Source organism: Rhamphochromis sp. 'chilingali', assembly GCF_963969265.1.
Source record: "Rhamphochromis sp. 'chilingali' genome assembly, chromosome: 16".
Lineage (NCBI taxonomy): Eukaryota > Metazoa > Chordata > Actinopteri > Cichliformes > Cichlidae > Rhamphochromis > Rhamphochromis sp. 'chilingali'.
The window spans coordinates 27,688,280-27,709,832 of NC_137943.1; the positions used below are offsets into that span (position 1 = coordinate 27,688,280).

The following is a 21,553-nucleotide window of genomic DNA, read 5'->3' on the forward strand; positions in this document are numbered from 1 at the left end:
CCGGTGGCTAGGTGCTGTCACTGTGAAAGAGCCCAAAGATTTACTTTCACTTCCTCCGTGTCAAGGCTACTTACAATGAGTGGCACTTTTGTCAGTGAAAACCCTTGTTGTATTTAAAATAAGTGGTGTGAAGGCAGAGTTCTAACAGCAAATCTGATTGGAGGGAAAACATTCTAGCTCCGATAGTGGCGCGGTGCTAGGAAATGTTGTTGGTGGCTGAGTTTATACTGCTAATGATGAGTCTGAGTAGGACTCCTTCTTTCTGGATCTTTATAAGTCCGTATACACAGGCTATAGCATCCCCTGGGTACAGATGGTTATACTTAGAGCAGTCAATGGCTTTCTTATGCAAGTTAATGCTTGTGGGGTCTCATAGGTATTGTCACTGAGGAGTGTAGTAATCGTGGGAAGATAATCAGCTGAGCTGAATACAACAGTGCACCTCCCTTCGTCAGCTGGTAATATGTTAATGTTTTGGTCTTTGCACGGGGAGGTGATGGCCTTCATTTCTTGCATTGTGAAATTGCACAGAGGAATTCAATCACTTGGTAATCGTGTTGGACAGGTGGGCAGACCAGCTCAAAAGTAACACACTGCCCTCTTCTGGTGAGGTTTAAGAAACACATTTGCCCCAGGAGCAAATCCTCAAACATTTTCATGATGGGTTTAACTAATAAATAATCATGAATGTTTTCTTGTCTTTAAATGTACTGTATGATGTTGGCTTGAGTGCATTGTTACATTTCTTATGCACAACTTTGTGTTTTCATTGTATAAGATAAAGAAACAGGGATTTATTTTTTAACCAAAGCTGCTACAAGTGAAAAAACAAACAAGCACAGAAGTTTTCTACATAAGACTGAGCTTTATATACATTAGAAAGGTTTATTTTTGCTTCTTTTTCTTCTCCATGAGATGCACACTGATGACAGCAATCACCATGATAATCAGACCAACAGAGAACACGACTGTCTTCACCACACAGACGGAGATCCCATCTGAACCTGCAACACAGGAAAACAGACAGATTTCTCACAAAATGAAAACAGCATATCCAAACAGCTAATCCAAACGTTGAACAACAACAGAGCCCAAGTTCTAAACCACTAATTTCTCTAAAAAATGTGAATAGCAGTTTGTGAACTTTGTAACTGACCAAACTTTTTATTTCCAAATAAAGGAAATGTATAGCAAAGTTTCAGTGACTGAGCTTGTGCAATAGCAGATTTGAAAACAGATAAGTTACTCAGACCAACAACAATTATTGTGAGATGTTACATTTTTGTTTTGACTTCAATAATAATCTCACCAGAAGAAATATCTTTTTGTTCATCAAAAGTAAGTTGTTAGTCCAACACATTTGGTGACATATCTGCGGGTGGGGACAATTTACTGATGGTCTTACCTGATTTTCTTTCACAGTACGGCTTGATCACCTTCTTGTTCGCTTTCCAGCTCACTTTGTTGCTATGATTACAAAAGATGGTATCTTGCTGCAAGTAAACAATCAGAGAATAAAAATATTTTGAGACGTTTAAGCTCTTTTCTTCCACTTGCAGGCAGTTTTGGGCATCACATCTAAAAATGCTGCTGATGTTAAACTCCACTGTGCTGCAGGTCACAGTGAGGTTACAGGAGTCTGAACTGCTGGAAAGATGGTCCACTGTCAGCTCAGCACGAGATACTGGATCTGGGGAATAAAAAAAACTGTGAATGGATGTTTCTGATGTATCAACATTTAAAAACTGTACTGGCAAGAGAAACGTACCTTGGACTATGACCTTGTATTCAGCTATACTTTGCTCTTGTCCTCCAACCACAACTGCAGTATAATCTCCACTGTCGCTGTGTTTTACATTCTTTAATACCAAAGAGAAATTCCGTCCAAAGACCTCAGCTCTTCCTTCATAACTGTCAAACAATATTGCTTCTTTATTATAACTAATTTTACCAACATAATTAGTAATATTATACTTCCAGAAAAAGTCAGTCTTTTTGTCAAGTACAACAGATTTCTTTACATCTAGGTGTAAATCACTTCCATGAAGGAGAAACACGTTTTGGAGGCCTAAAAGAACAGAAAAACAAAAATGTGTTGTCAGAATCATGTCATGTTCACCTGTGATTCCTTACTTTTATCAGATACAATAATGAAAATGAAAACAAAGGCTTGAAATAATACATGCACAATGAATTGAGAATACACAAAAATCCTTTTTGTTCATGAAACCATGAACAAAAATGACTTTTTAATGAGATGTGTCGGAATATAAAGATCTTTTTCTACATTGTCTGTTAAAAGTGCTGCTTTGTGATTTGAGAGTCTTGAGAATTCATTAGTTATTATTAGTAATATTATATATTCTACCGCACCATTTATCTTCAATGAGTTCTGAAACTTTGATCCATTGAGCTGTCCAATAGCCTAATGAGAGGTGTTTAAATCACTTTTGTATAATCTGTGCTATATTGGTTCCAGCTCCAACAGTGTAAAATGACAGAGGCATACAGTATATTTTCATTATGACCAAATTAATATAAATTATTTTTGTTTGTGCTATGGTAACTATAGTAGGGCTTGTTTTTGTGGCGTTAACAGGATACGTTTCTCGAGGTTTCATGAATAAAACATACTCCAGTAGAGAATCTGTAATCTATATTGCGTCACACCAGGAGAATACGGAAAATTACATTTTTAGAATGAGTGAAAACACGGCATTTCACCAGGATTTCAAACTAAAACTTGGAACATAAGGAGCTCGAGAGCAGGTGACCATAGTGAACATATCCAGGAACAAATACAACCACCTTTTAAAACTGAAAATTCTGGGTCACCTCACTGACCTATTAATCTTGCTTCATAGCACACTACTTTGGCATTATTGTTGGCAGTAACAGGTAAGAACCTTTACTTCCATTAACTACTTTGACAAATCGTCTTCAGACTCCGAAAGAAGCACATCGAATGCAATCACGATGTACTTTAAGACTTTAACCCCTGGGGGATCTTAGAAAAATGCATACACTATTGGTCTTAGGAGCCACAAATCGACCACGCCCAAAAAAGTGCTATAAAAAATTTATATATTAATATTTTTTTCCACTTTAAATTAGCCAATCTTTTAGACCTACTTCTCCTTGAAATATTCATGTCAAGTTTTAATTACATTTCGCGGATTTTAACCCTTTATATCCCGGTTTCGTCACATGAGCGCACTGCTTTTTTTGCCCCAAAAAACAAAAAACTTGAATATTTTCCAAAAAAAACATTTGAGGTAATATTCAATTGTTATTATAATTAGGCCTTTGGATGGACTAAAGATTGGCACCAAGAGTCATTTCGATCGCCTTTTATTTTTTTTCCAGGAGCGCATTTCATAAAATGCACACTATCGACCACGCCCAAAAAGTGCAATAAAAATATTAAATATTAATTTTTTTTTTCACTTTAAATTGGTCAGTCTTTTAAAACTACTTCTCCCTGAAATATTCATATAAAGTTTTAATTATATTTTCGTTGTTTTAACCCTTTAAATTACAAAAAAACTAAAAAAAAAACTAAAAAACTAAATATTTTCCCAAAAAAACATTTGAAGTAATATTTGATTGTTATTATAATTAGGCCTTTAGATGGACTAAAGATTGGCACAAACAGTCATTTCGATCGCCTTTTATTTTTTTTTCAGGACCAGAAAATGGTCTCCAGGCGGCAAATGCTCCTCCTCTAGCCCGGAATCGGTGCATGCTCCCGGGTTGACTCGCGACGATGACCGGGGCATGTTGCGTCGGACCCCTTTTTCCAACACACACATCCGGTACCACGTCACAACAAATACGTCATTTCCTGTTGATTAAAAAAAAAAATCCAACCTCAAACGGTCCTGGGGCCGAAAATTGTCCCGCCCGATCAGCGGGCGAAGCCGCTGCAGCACGCCGGAAAAGAGGCGTCATTTCCCGCAGGTCTCTTTAAGCAGCCCGCTGTTTTCCAGCCCCGGGTCAAATGTGGAGCAAGGGCACCACCCGGTGGACAAATAAAAAAATTACAATTCTAAGGCCTCTTCTCCAAAACAAAAACGAAACCTAAGCCATCACCCAGATGTTAACGGTATAAATCCTGCAGTGAAAAATAGCGTTTATAAAGGGTTTCAATGGGGCACAAATCGACCCTAGGATTAATAGCGTAAGTTTATCGCTAGCTTAGCCACTGAAGCTAATTTCCGGAAGTCATACTGAAATTTTAACAGTAAATGTGACCAAACTTTTTTTTGCAGACTTTCGCTATATTCCATTCAACACTGTGCAAATGGCATGTAATCGAAATTTGAAAATAGCCACAAATCGACCCAAGATCCCCCAGGGGTTAATATTAAACAAAGCCACTCGTGCTACTAACCTCCTCTTCCATACTGCTCTAATAGAATGGTACATGATTACAGATGACACATATTCATTACTAATCAAAAAATAACAACTACTATAAAATAAAAGGTTTGCTCTTTTCCTGTTTGCCACTGTTGTTCCTGGTGTTCAGTTTGCTGATCACAATAAAACAAAACGTAACAGGAAATAACACACCAGCAACAAAACATGTCTCATTGCTTTGTGTGTAAATGATCAGGCAGATATCTTTTCATACCTTGTGCCTCAGTGCAGAACAGCAGCGCCAGTACCACCAAGAAAAACATTGTATAGTCTTAAGCTTAATGCAACACCATCAAAGCCATCAGTGTGTTACTTCTGTTTACAGCAATGATGGAACCCACAAAGCCCACCTCTTTTCACAACTTTGTTTCCTTGTCACAGACTGTCAGCGCAAAAACAAACACAAAAACATCTCCTCTATAATTTCCTCTCAGAGCCCTTTGGCACCAGTTAATAATTGTTGGAAAGAACTGAAATAATTGTTAAGGAAACAGTTTTAAATGTAAGTGCACAAAAAAGTACTAGTACTTCAATATGCATCTAAAAGGGCATGTTTTTTCACAGGAAAAGCTGAGTCTCGCCTCGCTAACACACAAAAGAGCAGGAAAAGTTCATGCAGAAGTGATATCTTCTGTTGTCAGTTTTAACGTGTTGGCCTTACTTTGAATAAGAATTCAAACAGATTGTCTTAAAAAAACATTTAAAAAGAAGTGTAGTAGTAAAGTGTATCCTATACTATCGAAGAATTTAGTGTATGAACTGTATAAACTTGAGAATAGGTTAAAGAAAAAACTGTACTGAGTACTTAATATTTTGCAGCAGATGTACTATTGACCTGTAGACTACCCAGAATTACTATTTTAAACACCTGATGTTGTAGTTGAGTTGGCGAGGAAATGGAAAAAAAAGGATTTTCATCAGCGTCAAAGTGATTCTGGAAACTGCCAGAGGGGAAAGTGGTACTTTGGTGGTGCATAGTGTGGATGGTGTGCTGCCAACATTGAGCGGTGGAAGGATTACTAGGAGGATCCCGCTGAGGAAGCAGAGGTGGTTGGCTTCTTCCTTAGAGACTGGGTGAGGGGTTTGGTAGTTTGGGAGGTACTCAGTGTATAGCTCCTACTCCTCCACACCTAGGGAGCCAACTGAGTAGTTCAAGCATCTGACTAGAAAGCCCTGTGTGCAACTCCTGTGCCAGGTGTTCTGGGGATGCTCAGGCCCAGGGGAAGAGAGCAGGGCTGCAACGATTCGTCTCCATAATCAATGACATCAACTATAAAAACTCGTCGATGCGTCATATGGTAAAACCACGTAATAAATGCGCTTTTCTAACTGCAACACACTACAGGAAGCTATGGGGGCAGTACCGCCTAATAACGTCTGCCAAAACTGCACTCGAGGAAGAACGTAGTCGAACAAACAGGAGGATGGAAAAAAATGGAGGCGGGGAATTTAAAATATGTGAAAGTATTTCACAGAAAACGCACAAAATTAAAAGCAGACTGTGCAAAGCGGAGCTTTACTTCCACGACAGCATTACTCCAGTGCACGAGCTCTAAAAAGCAACGACACCCTTGAGCTGTGACGTCAGTTTAATTGGCATTGAGCACTTTATTTTTATTTATTTTAGCCATTTTTAGTTTACTATTTTCACATTATTATTATTTTTGTTTAAATACTACTAGCATTTTAATTTATATTACCTAATATTTTGATTAATTTCATTTTTTAGCCTGATGGTAATGTTAAAATTACATTTGATTATTTTCAAATTCATGTTTCCTGGGTCATAATTTTAACTTGCTGTGGGATGAGACAACAGGGTGATTCACAGGTGGGAAGACTTGAGCAGGTGAGGTACTTTAGCCTAGAACAGGAGGTTTGCCCACAGGAAGCAGAGATAATAATTATTAAAATAATCATTGACTAATTAAAGAAAAATCAGGCAGATTAGTTGAAAATGAAAATAATCATTAGTTGCAGTAGAGAGATTCCCTCTGTCTAGTAGCCCTGGGAATACCAAGGTGTTCCCTTAGATGAGCTAGATGTGGGGGGTCTCGGCTTATTTACTTAGGAAGCTGTCCCTCAGGCATAAATTACCCTGATTTCAACTTGATAAGAAAAACATAAACATAAAGGTTGCTTTACCCATTAACGTTTATTTGTTCTGCAGCACTTGCCTCTAAAGGTCCTGAATGCTATTTGGACTAATATTGATTAATACTCATATATACGCCTTTATTGTTTCACAAGGGGTTAAAAACAGAATATCCACATTTTAGACTTGAATTGCAGATTTTATTACAGCAGCTTGGCAGGAGCTAAGCAAAAGCCAAAATAAATAAGAGAAGTATAATCAAATCACATCAATTCTACTCATTTAATTAACCCACTCTAAGCTAATGTTGATTTTTTCTTATCTTTGGGGTGAGAGAGGTTGGTGGTGAGACAGTTCCAGCACCATAGATGTGTTCCACCTCAGTGCTCTGTGTTAATGGAAATGTTTAGGAAAGCAGGATTTCTCAAAGTTATAATTCACAGGGCAAACCCTGGTCTTGAGACTCTGCGATCCACCTGGTAAATAATGGAAGTCCAAACCTTCTCAGAATTATAATTCAACATGTGAATGATGATGATGATGATGAGCAGAAATAGAGCCAAATCCAAGTCTGCAATTTCAGTCCACTGGCCAATCTCCCCCTGGGACCTCTGCTAGAATTTTCACCGGTGAACTTCTGGAATCCCTTTGAACTGCAAGATGAGCAGTTCAAAGGGTTGAACTGCTGCAGACTGACCCAGTAGACCTCCATGCAATTTATGCTTTATCAAGTGCCCAGTCGCCCCACCTATCTCTCTCTAATATCTAGCCAACCAATCAGATGTTTACACAAGTTTCACTGATCTTCAGCCAGACCTCAATATTCTTTCCATTTATGACCTTTCACCCACTTTAACTAAGGCGAAGGCCATTTCATTTCATGACTTCATTCAGTTGAGATTTCATTAGCACATTCACTTCACATAATTCCTTTTAATACAGATACTTGTTTCTTTAAAACTTTTGCGTTTGTCATTCATATTCATTAAATACAATATATTCAATGCAATCCCCCTTTTCACTAAATCATACACTTTAAAAGTCAGACATTCAGTGTTCTTAGCATGCTCTCATTCACACACTCACACTCATATCTCTCAAGGCTGTTTCTACAGCTAGGCCTGAGTTAGGCCTGTCTCTAAAATCATTATTCTCTTTTCTTACTTTTCCTTATTCATCATTTTAGCCTCAAACATCTTTAAATTTACAGATTATGTTCTGACCAGTATTGCACATAATTAACTATCAGAAAAATCACATATGAATAATAATTCTGTGTTTAACCTTTACAACATTTAACTCTATTTTTCTTGTTCAAAAGTATAATGATGGGTTGGTGACATAGTTCTTATCCTCTTAAACTCCGACATGAATAAACAGGTCGATGATGGATTCGCGTTTACACACACAAACATTAGAATTTGCATTTTCACTACTCAGACTGCATCTCTCTGTTAACATTTAGATCAAACTTCAATCTTTGATCTTAAACCTTATAGATGATCTACTTACTATCAGAATGGGAAAAGGTCTTTCTAGCATTGTGACCATTTCAACACATAAGCCTCATATGGCTCTCTTCCACAGCATCCTGTCTTCCTTCTCTCACCCCAAACGGTCGTGGCAGATGGCTGCCCCTCCCTGAGCCTGGTTCTGCTGGAGGTTTCATCCTGTTAAAAGGGAGTTTTTCCTTCCCTCTGTTGCCAAAGTGCTTGCTCGTAGGGGGTCATAATTGTTGGGGGGTTTTCTGTATGTATTATTGTTGGGTGTACCTTACAATATGAAGCGCCTTGAGGCGACTGCTGTTGTGATTTCAGAATCAGAATCAGAATACTTTATTCATCCCGAGGGAAATTAGGGGTTACAGCAGGCAGCACGCTAATGGCGCATGCGCACTCACAAAGGAACCTTCTGACCAACTTTACACAAACATCACATTGGGCAGGCATGTCAGAAGGTAGGCTGATAGGAAAAAAACAACGAAAATACACTACATGAGGTAAGAGGAGGAGAAAAAAAAAACTCCACTCAGACTGAGCTCCTAGTGGGAGAACAGTTTGATAAAAGAAAAAACACCTCAGCACAAAAGCACATGACTATCAATACACCATAGAAACACGAGACAAGCAACAGGTGCGGGTAAAGGGTAAGAGAGAGCCGGCGTAGACAGCGCATCCGGTCCTGCAGCATCTGTGCTGGTCCAGTTGACTGCTATCATCCCCGGTAGGGCACAAGCATCGAAGGCGTTGGAAAGGGAGGGGGATGAGTGAGTGCTTATCAGTGTAAGTGTATGTGTGTGCGTGTCCATAGTTTAGCTGAGACAGTGTCCTTCGGCCTATCAGGCTAAGTAAACAGTCCTCCAGCCAATCCAGGTGTCCTTCATGGGGCGGGAAGAATAGTCATCACACAGTCGTTATCAGGGAGTTGTTTTGGTGGGCTTGGCGCTATATAAATAAAATTGAACTGAACTGAAGGCTGGGTATCAGCTGTGATGGCACGGTGCAGCCAAGAGGACATGAATCTCTCCTTACTCCACGTTACACAACAGTAACCCACTGCCCTCTTCTGGTCGTGTTCTGGAAACACACACAGTTAGGCGAAATCGGACCCATAAATACAGTTTTTGCTGATGTTTTTTTTAAAGAACAAATCCTCAAAAAAAAAAAATCAACATTGAGTAAAGCATTATTTTTCCAAAGTGAAAAGATTTTTAAAAAATTATTAATACATGCCCTGTGAAATTTTCTTGTGAAGTATTTATGTACGTTTGTAGTCTGGTCCATTTTTATCTTTTCTTCTTATGCTTTGCTATGAGGTAGACACTGATTACAGCCAACACCATGATGATCAGACTGACGGAGAGCAGGACTGCCTTCAGCAGACAGATGGAGATGCCATCAGAGGGAGTCTCTGAACCTGCAACACAGAAAACCATGACTTCACCACAAACTCAGATCCAGAATGTGACATTAAGCACAAGATGGTCAAAAGAAAACTACTAAGGTCTAAATTTGAATTTAAATAGATTTAATAGCAATTTTTTTTTACTTTGTAACTTAGTGAACTCTAATTCAAAATACATGCAAGTACATGCATAAAAGGCTCCAAAGAAAGACCTTATGCAATACCACGTTTTAAGTTTTCAATATTTAATCAATTATTTTTCACTCTTTCTGATAGGTTTGTAGCTTGAACCTATCCGCTAGAACGTTGAAGACAATATAATTACACTGCAAAGCAAGACACGGGTAGGCAAAGTTCTTCATGTTACTCATGCATGAGGGAGACCTGCCTGGAGTCAAGTGTCGTTCCACCACTTGACCTCCGTCAGACTCTCAGCCAGGTTCCCCACAGCACTCCTTTTATTGTGGTTACATGAATATGCATAGGGTCATTAACATATAACATCTTACATAGGTATACATGTGAACAAAGAATACTGCGTGTGTGTGTGTGTGTGTGTGTGTGTGTGTGTGTGTGTGTGTGTGTGTGTGTGTGTGTGTGTGTGTGTGTGTGTGATTTGTGTGAGGTCAAGATGTGACCCGCTGGTGCCAGGAGTCTAACGGGTCCATCTAAACAAAAGGCTCTTACACTCAAACAGATATACGTGTGTTTGCTATACCATATATCAATAAGAAAAGATAAAACCTCTCCTAGGGGGTATGTGATCTATGCCAGGACACTCTGTGGAGGAGTGAACGCACTCCCCTCTTCATGCTACACAGAGTTGTTACAGACCTCCTAGGATGAGACATTCTTTCAATCTACAAATGATTATATACTTCTAAGCATATATGGTTAAATATTTCTAAGCATAAATGACAATCAACAATACAAAACCTAACACTTTCTGCTTTTTGTCATGTCAAACATAACAACAAACTACTTGTAAGCCTAACAAAAAGGTTCAAGATTTATGTTATTATTTTTATGAGCCAATGTTCCACATGTACTTATTTGTATTTTTCTAAGTTTGTGAACATATTTAATTGGAAACACTAAATTTTTATTTTAAAAAAAGAATTGCTCCCACTCTTTAAGCTTAATTCCAACCTATAAATTGAAATCAAGCACCAAAGGCTGTGACTTTCTTGGCTGATTCTCAGCAGGTCTGAGTTTCAGTGTCACATTCAAAAGTGCTGCTAATGTGGGTTTAGTCTCTCAGTTTCTTTCTTTTTTTTATCACTAGGAAGCTACTGACAAATTTGGTGGTATATCTGTGGTGGAGAACATAAAACAAAACACTACATCAAATACAATGCATGATAAAAATATTATGCAAATACTTCTCCCAAAAATGAATGGGTATATTCCATTTGAAAAAGCAGCACTACTAATGGGAAGAAATTTATGAATGAACAGTAATTAATTATCAACATTATCTACCCAGGTCTTTAACATCAGTTTGCTATTAAATTCTATTTCAGATAAATAGAAGCAGACAAATGATTTCATATGATTAATTTTGCACTGCTTGTTGTGGTTCTGTGCTTATATAATACTCAACATGCACCTTGGACTATGACCTTGTATTCAGCTACCCTTTGTGAGATTGTCTTTTATTCTTACCTGAAAGTGTCTTGTAGTCAGATGTTATCTTTTCTGTCTTGTGTTTCCAGCTCACTTGGTTGCTGTGATTACAGATGATGAAGTCTTGCTGCAAATAAATAATGAGAGTGGAAGAACAGGGCTTGGCTTTTTTTCTATTTTCTACATGAGAGCAGTTTTGGGTGTCACATCTAAACCTGCTGCTGATGTGAGAATCCACTGTGCTGCAGGTCACAGTGAGGTTACAGGAGTTTGAACTGCTGTCCACAGAGTCCACTGTCAGGTTAACTGGAGAAACTGGATCTGAGGAGCAACAACAGGCACAAAGAGCGTTACAGCTGGTCTATGCTGCATGAGTATTTAACAGTTATAATAAAAATAGAAACCTACCTTGGACTATGACCTTGTATTCAGCTACCCTCTGGTTTTGTTCCCCACTTACTATTGCAATATAATCTCCGCTGTCACTGTGTTGCACATTCTTCAACAGCAAAGAATTATTTTGTACAAAAATCTTAGCCCTGCCTTTATATGTGCCAAACACTACTGAATTAAGATAATTACTTTTAGCTACTATGTGAATGATATTAAATCTCCAGAAAAAATCTGCCCCTTCGGTGAGTGCAACAGAGCCTTTTATATCCAGAAGTAAGTCTTTTCCATGCTCCACGAACACATGTTCAGGCCCTAAATAAAGACAAATAATAATTATAATAATATCATAATCAAGTACATCCATGTTTATTGTTTCTGTTGGTTGCATGTGTTTTTGTTATGATCACAAGTTGATTGAAAAAAAAATGTCTTGATAAATCAATCAATCAATCAATCAATCAATCAATCAATCACCCTTTAAAAACATCCCAGAAAGTCAATTCTGAACATCTTTCACTCAAAACGCAGAAGAACAGAATCAGCTTGTTGGGAATTGATCAGCAATTATTTTTTTTTAGCAGTAAGCTAATTGTCTAAGGAGCTTGGAAAGAAAAGTGTCTGGACATCAGTTCATCTTCTTGAGTTCTAGGGTCAAATGGTGGAGAGGTCTGGGCATTCCTCAGACAAACTTAACAATGTAGTGTATGCTGTACAGTGTACATGGGTCATTTCAGCTCAGGAAATCGCATGATAGGTGAGGCTAGGTTTTACAATGAGCTTACCCGAAACCTTGCCTGATTGTGACCTACATCCGTTTTCACACCTTGGCTCGTGTGAACTTAAGAAACTTCTCGGATGAGACGTGAAACATCTTCAAGCAACTTAAAGAAGTCAGGACACTTTTCTTTCCGAGCTCCTTATACTATCATGACCTGGATGACTAAGAACCTTCACAGACAGTAAGTTAATTATTAATTCAAACAGTTTTTATAACAAACTAGAAATTTACAGAATTGAATCAATTATAATTTGACAGAAACATCTAACCAATTAAAAGCATTTTGGACATCTTTGGTGGAATATCACTTAGTTAATACCAAATTCAAATTCAAATCAAATTCAAATTTTATTTGTCACGTACACAGTCATACACAGTACGATATGTAGTGAAATGCTTGGACAACTGCTCGTGACCTAAAGAAAACAAAAAAGGAAAGGCTATGAATAAGATAGGAAATAAATATGAAAAATTAAAAAGGGTAAATTTAACTAGGAAGGAATAAAATATAAATTAAGGTTAAAAATGAAATAACTGTACAACACAAATTAGAATGAAGGGTAAATTTAACTGGGAAGAATAAGATAAAATATATAAATTAAAGTTGAAAATAAAATAACTGTACAACAAAATACACAATACACAATATAGAACTATATAAGAATGTATGAAGAAATCTAAATATAAATAAATATATACACAATAACAGCAGCTGTACAAGTATTAACCGGAAATGAAGAATATAGTGACCAGTGTTGTGCAAAACCAAAGTCCAGAAAGTCCAGTGTGTGTGTAAGAACCATATGTGTGGGTCAGTACTGTGTGGTGGTGTGATTGAGAGACCGTATCGCCTGCGGGAAGAAGCTCCTCCTCAGTCTCTCTGTGTTGGTCTTCAGGGAGCGGAATCGCTTTCCTGACCTCAACAGAGAGAACAGTCTGTTGTTGGGATGGCTGAGGTCCTTCACGATCTTCCATTTGCTTTGTCTTTGATAAACAAACAAATAAAAAAAAAACGTGCCCATGCTTACATAAAAATATTGCCAAATGCTAAACTAAGATCCAATAGTACTGCTTCCAGTTCACCATACTGCGGGTCACAGCCTCAGCTGTCAGAAAAAGAGTTCACTCTCAGCTGACCTGTACTGTTATTTAAGATTTCTTTAACATATTTTCCACACTGTGCTTGGAGACATGTTGGAACAATTTTTCTCCAAGTACTTCTGTTATTAAAATATCTAGAACAGGGGTCGGCAACCCTGGGCTCAGGGTTAACTGATGGCACGACCATAGATGGACTGGCCATCAGGCATACCGGGCACATGCTTTTTTTTAATTCTTTTTTTTTTTTTTTGTAACGGTATAAACAATGAAAGGTGGTGGATTGGCTATGGCGGAGCTTCCACAGATTCAGTAACATTAGCAAGTGGTGGAGGCTGGCAGGTGGATGAGGGAAAGGGGAGGCAGGAGGAGAGACCCGAGGCGGCCGCCGGTCCGAGTGTCAGGTGAACTGAACTTCAGGTAAGAAGTTATTACCTGCAGTCTATCTGGGTCAGATATAAACCAAGTTTAGGTGGAGTTTATTTTTGTTGTGCTGACTTTTTACAGTCAGTTATATGGCTTTTTCCTATAGGAAAAGCCATATATAATACCTGGTGGGCCGGTCTCTAGTCAAAATGCCCGGGCCGATTTTTTTGTCCCAGTCCAGCCCTGGGCACCACACGCAGTGAATTAATCTGAGAAGGTGCATTAAAAAATAAATGGCTGCGCCAGCGGTGCACATTGCAAATTAGCTCGCATAGACACATTGGTTGTGCCGGATGATCTGATATCCTCGTGTTGGTGTTGTTCCCAGACCATCATGAAAATGTTGTTCCAGGTTCAACATTGCAAGTGACCAATCAGAATGTTGTGACGTTATTCTTTTGCGCGCCAAGCCATTCGTGCATTTATGAAATTCCAATGTTGCAAGGACAATATCAATTCTGCTTACTGTTAATTAAAGGGTTACGGTTAGGGTTAGGGTCAGGGTCCGTTGATCGGCGGACAGAGGCGGTTTCTCGCAGCTTAAGTACAGTTTTTTGTTTTACGCCGGTTTTTCCCGAAGTCGCAAAAGTATGACGTCACAACATTCTGATTGGTCACTTGCAATGTTGATCCTGGAACAACATTTAGTATGATGATCTGGGAACAACACCAACACGAGGATATCAGATCAACTGGTTGGGCCTCTTCTTAATGACGGTATTTTAACTAACAACCCCAACTATCAGATTCAACTTGTAATTGGCTAAAAATAACTTATCCTACCGGTGAGAGTGACGTTGTTAGTGATAGGTTTGTAGCTTGAACCCATCCGCTGGAACGTTGAAGACAATATAATTACACTGCAAAGCAAGACACAAGTAGGCAGAGTTCTCTGGTTTACTCATGCATGAGGGAGACCTGGCTAGAGCCAAGCGTCGTTCCACCACTTGACCTCCATCAGACTCTCAGCCAGGCTTCCCATAGCACTCCTTTTATTGTGGTTACATGAATATGCATAGGGTCATTAACATATAACATCTCACATAGGTTTACATGTAAACAAAGAATACTGTGTGTGTGTGTGTGTGTGTGTGTGTGTGTGTGTGTGTGTGTGTGTGTGTGTGTGTGTGTGTGCTGATCAAAGGGTCATATACATGAAAGCACCAAGGCAAACATCCTTAGTCAGGAAGAGGGTAGACCCCCCCTCACCCTAGATAACACCGTGAGGAAGTCCTGCAGTTCATCTAAACAAAAAGCACTTAGACTAAAACAAACATAGCTACGTTAATCCTACCATAAAACAATAAGACAAGGTACGAGCTCTCTCGTGCCCTCAGTGTGCTCTCTAATACACACAAAGTTTGCAGACTATTAAGGATCAAAACCTCTACCAATCTACAACTAATTACAAAACTCTAAGCATATATAAGTAAATATTTCTAAGCATAAATGACAATCAACAATACAAACTCTAACAGTTAGCTTTCCACATTTCGACACTTCAAAAGCTTCAGGAGCTTTCCACTCAGCACAGCATCAGCACCACGGAAATACATGGATACAGCCGTAGACTCGAGACACAATGCGTTTTTGGGACTTTCAGGCGTATGGACCAATGTTTTATTTTCTGAACAAACCAGAAAGCTTTAATGAGCAGCTAGATTTGTCTCGCATTAACTGGCTGAGTTAATGCCAGTTAATGCAACATCGAAGCAGCTGGAATCCACAGCTGTGCGTGTTCATGGAGCTTGCATGTTCACCTGCTGGACATACCTGACAAGTTTAACTGTCTTCAGAACATTGCAGAGGCCTTATTGACTGTACTTGGCTCTACATATCTGTGTGAGCAGATTTTCTCTCACACGAAGAGTGTCCTCGGGTAGCTGTCTGAATGCTGGACACTCGGAGACCTGTGTCTCTGAGAGACCAGAGATCACATTAACATTACAAGCCCATTATCATCAATGGAGCTCCAGTGGAGAGGGTGCAGTCCTTCAAGTATCTTGGTGTCCACATCTCCTCAGACCTGACATGGGCTGCCCACATTCAGGTCCAGACCAAAAAGGCTAGGCAGCGCCTGTATCACCTTCGACAACTGAGGAAGTTCAGGGTCTCTCCAAAGATCCTCAGGATTTTCTATACAGGCGTTGTGGAGAGCATCCTCACACAGAACATGACATCGTGGTTTGGGAACAGCTGTGTGAAGGACCAAAAAGCTCTCCAGAGAGTGATCCGTACAGCAGAACGCTGCTGCAGGATTGCTCTCCCCTCGCTTCAGGACACCTACACCAGGAGATGCCGGACTAGAGCAGCGCAGATACTGAAGGACCCGTCCCATCCTGGCAACAAACTGTTCCAACTTCTGCAATCTGGTAGAAGGTTCCGCATCTTCCGGGCAAGGACAGAGAGACTCAAGAGGAGCTTCTATCCCCAAGCCATCCGTGCCCTAAACACACACACCCGCCCGCTCACATCATCTATAATTGACTGAGACAGGACTCTTCCAGACACTAAACCAAGGCACAATGTACATTCCAAATTCCTTTAATTTTAAATATGTTTATATTGTCTATCCTGTAAAATAGTCAGATGTCTATTCATATTAATGTACAGAATTCACCTGCTTGCTGCTACTACTGCACATTCACCCAGTGTATATACTATATATATATATAATGTTCTTCCTCTACACCCCCCCCCCCCCCCCCCCCCCCCAAATTTTTGCACATGTCGAGGAGCGTGTCAGGCCACATTTCACTGTGTGTTATACTTGTATAACTATGCATGTGACAAATAAAGAACCTTGAACCTTGAACCTTGAACATGTGCAGGGGAGACCGGGGATAGTTGTAACGTGGGTCAGTGTAACACTTCCAATTTCTCCAATCAGGGCTAAGTTTCAAATGATGTGACTCATCCTGTGCATGCCCAACTCAGTTCTGCTATCACATGTGAAAAATCAGCACATTTTGTCAAACACAGACAATTTAACATGAAAAAAAGTAATTTGTATGCCAAAAAGTAAGTTTTTCTACTTTATTTCAATGTTTAATAGCATTATCTGCTTTGCAGTTAAACTCATCAAACTTAAATTATGTTATTTGTATGCCTATGGGGATATATTCTGTGTAGGTCTTTAGTGCTAGTGTTTTAGCCGTTGGCTGTAATGTTAGCTAGTTCATGGCTATAGGAGTCTGGGTCAGTTGTAACAGCAACAGTCTGGGTTAGTTGTAACAATAATGCAGATGTTACAACTTGCCACACTATTACTTTAACTTATATTAAACAAGTTGGGGCAGCGACATCAGCAGAGAGAGGTTCACTAGTCGCTTTTGTATATGCGGTTAATGCCATTGGCAACACAATTACTTCACTGTTTGTGTTCCCACACATACATTATGCAGACCACTGTGTCAGAGATGGACCAGTAGGAAGTATTGGTGGAAATAAATCAGGATGGGTGCAAGAAACAGATTTCCTCATCTTTCTGAAGCACTTTGCAAACCACACCAAGGTAAGCCATGATAAAAAGTAATGGAATTGCGATGCTGGTGAACAACTACATTTTTTCAGCTTCATTGTTATGTTCAAAATTGGTGCAAGAGCTGTAGGTTATAATGCCCACTGAGCCAATGAGGCCAAACTCAAGGAAGACCAATGAAAATTAATGAAATATTCAGTTGCAGAAAATTCCATAATTTGTCTTTTTTGGGGGGTTGGTATATGTTCAAAAGCTAGATTTCTGCATTCTGTCACACACACACACAGCTACATAAATGGATGTAAGTGCATTCATGTGTTGAATAAACAAAGATTACATGTTAATATTTTGTCAGTACCCTTATTTCATTGTGTTACATTTCACCCCAGGATATGTTACAACTAACCCAGACTATGGGGTTAATTGTAACATTTCACTCTTTGTGTTTGAGGCCATACCATGCAATGGGTAATTGTGCTGCAAAGAAAATAGCTGCACTATTTAATAGCCGAGACATGTAAATACTTTGGATTACATTTTGAATCCACTACCTTAAACGAGCTCCAAATTACAGACAAAAATGTCAAAAATGTTACAACTATCCCCGGTCTCCCCTACCCCTGTATTAACAAACATGGCATATTGGCTCAGTTTATTTTTCTTATCATTGTTGTGAGGAGACCATAAATAGCATGTGCATTTCTGTTGTATAGTTCATTTGCTGTTATGGATAAAAAGTGTCTTTTTTTTTGTTTCAAAATAGCTGATAGCTGCCAACGTCTGCAAACTTTAGTTTATTATACGTGTTTTGTAACACTTTATAATAATGCCACTGCATTAAGCATTAGTGAGGTACTAGTAAGTTATTAGTAAGTGCTTAATTCATCCTTTATATTGTATATCATTATTCCATACAAATATAGATACAGAAATACAGACAATGTATACTCAGCTATGACTGCTACTACATCACTGCCAGTAACAATCATAACCATAGTTATAATCACAGTCATAATAATATCTGTATTTATAAATGGCTTAGTAATGATATATGATTACCTAATTGCTAACACCTTACTAATGGTTACTAATGTGACATTATTTTAAAGTGCTACTTTAATATGTAATCAAACAGGATGGGCAGTATTTTCATTAGTTTTCCTGCTTTACTACAACTAACACAAACATCAGTGGAAATTCATGCAAGTAGACGCGCTGCATTTTGTTCTAACAAAATAACACATATATTAAGATTGTGTCTATTTAAAGAATAAAGAATAAAAAGTAATATCAAAAACTAGCGTTTTGTACCTTTGGCCTGTTCTGATCTGTTTGATGAAAATAAAGCAGTTGACCTTGGTATTTTCAATTACACTTAACTGGCTATTATTCTCTTACCTCTTGTCTCGGTGCAGGACAGCAGTGCAAGTATCACAAAGAAAATCATTGCAGACTCTTGAGCCTTCTAAACACATGCAACACCAGGGAAGTGGTTTATACCTATGACAGACCTACACGGGCAGCCCCTTTTCACAGCAGTGTAAAAGTAAACACATAAACTTTTCAAGTCCAATTTCCTTTCAAAGCAATGTTTCACAACTTAAAATCTGTCATGTTAAAAATGTTAATGTATTTTATTAAATTTGGTTACTTTTGGATTTAAGCACTTGAACTTACATATGTAGCTCGCTAAATTTCCAGTGTTAGCCACAATAATTCTCATATGTCTATGTCCCATTTTCTGGTGGTTGTGTTACATAAATGCTACATAAAGTTGGAAAATGAAGGCGTTATAGTTTAGCTCTGAGCTGACCACAGTTTCACAGCTGCACAGTCTTGCTACAGAAACATTTGCTGAAAGCATTTGTCGGCAGTTGTCAAAACAGATGTGGTTACACATTCAAACTGCTTTCAGGTTACAGAAAGCAAATGTGCTGCAAGTGGTCAAAACTACGGTGGCTGGGAAGTGCAAAGCGCAACAAATTAAAAAACAGCAACAAATTAAAAAACCGCAACAAATTAAAAATCCACAACAAATTAAAAAAACGCAACAAATTAAAAAACCGCAACAAATTAAAAATCCACAACAAATTAAAAAACCGCAACAAATTAAAAATCCACAACAAATTAAAAAACCGCAACAAATTAAAAATCCACAACAAATTAAAAAACCGCAACAAATTAAAAAACCGCAACAAATTAAAAATCCACAACAAATTAAAAAAACGCAACAAATTAAAAAACCGCAACAAATTAAAAATCCACAACAAATTAAAAAACCGCAACAAATTAAAAATCCACAACAAATTAAAAAACCGCAACAAATTAAAAATCCACAACAAATTAAAAAACCGCAACAAATTAAAAATCCACAACAAATTAAAAAACCGCAACAAATTAAAAATCCACAACAAATTAAAAAACCGCAACAAATTAAAAATCCACAACAAATTAAAAAACCGCAACAAATTAAAAATCCACAACAAATTAAAAAACCGCAACAAATTAAAAATCCACAACAAATTAAAAAACCGCAACAAATTAAAAATCCACAACAAATTAAAAAACCGCAACAAATCAAAAATCCACAACAAATTAAAAAACCGCAACAAATCAAAAATCCACAACAAATTAAAAATCCTTGACGGAAAGGGATTGTCTGAAATACCGGAAGTGGCACAACGATTAGGCTTACTCCATATTTGTAGCTCAGAAAAGTGATTCGGGATGTCAACAAACGTTGAGAAACTCACGCCTCACAGCGCTTCCTTATCACCCTGACGGTGCTTGCTGCACTACATAGAGAACCGGAAAATGTTTTGCCCGTTTTGTGGCGTTAGCTTCAGCCTCTTCACCCCTTTTTGTGCTTCCTGTGGACGGTCTCTGGAGCTTTTGCGGGACACAGACCAGGCTGAAGGATCAAACTCCCCGGGGACATCAAAACAAACAGAAAATTCTGAACAAAGTAATTTTGATATATTACTCACTTTTTGTTCTCTTCAGACAGTCTATGCTATTTCAGTTAAATAGCACGTTTATTTACCATTTTGGCTCCGGTTTCTGTTTCTGTTTCCTTATACTGTATTCTCGTCTACGTTTAGTAATGGAGAGTGCTAACCCCGTTTTGATGTCAAACGTTTTTCATTCAACCAGAACAAACATGTCCGTCATACAAGCAGTTCATGGAGTACAAAAAATCAAAATCCAAAGAGCGTCAGGCCTTCAGCTGTGGAGCAAAATTAAAACTCAAGTTACAGAGTAAACCTGTCAAGGTAAGCCATCACAGGTAACTTTATAAACGAGGATTTGGCAATTATTCTTAAAGTGATCTGGCTTTTATTATTTTTTTGTAGATCAATATCGGATTTATGGTGTCACAACAAACCGACTTAAAACCGCTAAGAGGGAAAACACTGCCCTTATTTATTACCCCCGAAATTACAGCCCCTGACCTCCTGAAGCAGGCTGTAGAAAAAATGAGAACATTCAACAAGGACTTGGTGGAGGGACCATATGTCCTTTTGTATCCTGACTGCACAGAGGTGATAAATGTGCCTGGGACAGAAAGGCCATTCCGATTGGCAGACTACAAAGAGGAAATAGGAAAGAACTACAACAGGATTTCTCTATTCATTTGCCCAGAGAGCCACTTCAAACGAGGTTTGTTAATTTTATATTTTGATGTGTTTACATATACAACAACTAATAATGTGTCTACTTTCTCAGCTCTGATTGCAGAGGATGGTACCTCAGACTCGGACCCTGAGATTGTGATTACATCAAGAAGCACAGCTGAGTTCAACCAGGCAGACACATTGGTGTGTACTTTTTTTCCCTCTCCACCATGCCAGAGGCCTGTGAGTGGCCCTGGCAGAGGTGCATGTCCTCTGAGTGCTCTATTTTTTTTCTCTATAATGATCATAATTCTGTAACATCCATGGGTCTATTATTTTCATTGTGTGATTATATGTTCTTTAAAAAAGTATTTTTTTTTAAGTATTGATGGACTATCTAAATGCGATACGAAGTTGGTGAAAGCTTTGAAAAGTGCATGTTTTTCATCTTAGGTTTTCAAACCACAAGACCAGAGTACCCCTAATGGTAAACATGCAGAGAAGGAGTAAGTTATTTAAGAGCTTGTTCTGCTATATATTAGAGTTGGGCAATACAATATATGTCTTTGTTTTATTTCAGGGAATATTGATCACGATATAAACCGCTAGATTTGTACATATTAAATGTGCCGTTGCTCATGGTAAATGGTAAATGGCCTGTATTTGTAAAGCGCTTTATTAGTCCCTAAGGACTAAGCGCTTTACACATCCAGTCA

General features: G+C 38.4%; 1 protein-coding gene across 1 annotated transcript; it reads right to left on the reverse strand.

Moving 5' to 3' along the window:
- Positions 1-885: 885 nt before the first annotated feature.
- On the reverse strand, positions 886-4,685 carry LOC308383582 (uncharacterized protein; the record flags this gene model as incomplete). Its single annotated transcript, XM_080861625.1, has 4 exons — positions 886-1,004; positions 1,406-1,690; positions 1,769-2,068; positions 4,637-4,685. The coding sequence occupies 4 exons, from the start codon at positions 4,683-4,685 to the stop codon at positions 886-888; spliced, it is 753 nt and encodes a 250-aa protein (XP_080717751.1).
- Between the last annotated feature and the right edge of the window lie 16,868 nt (positions 4,686-21,553).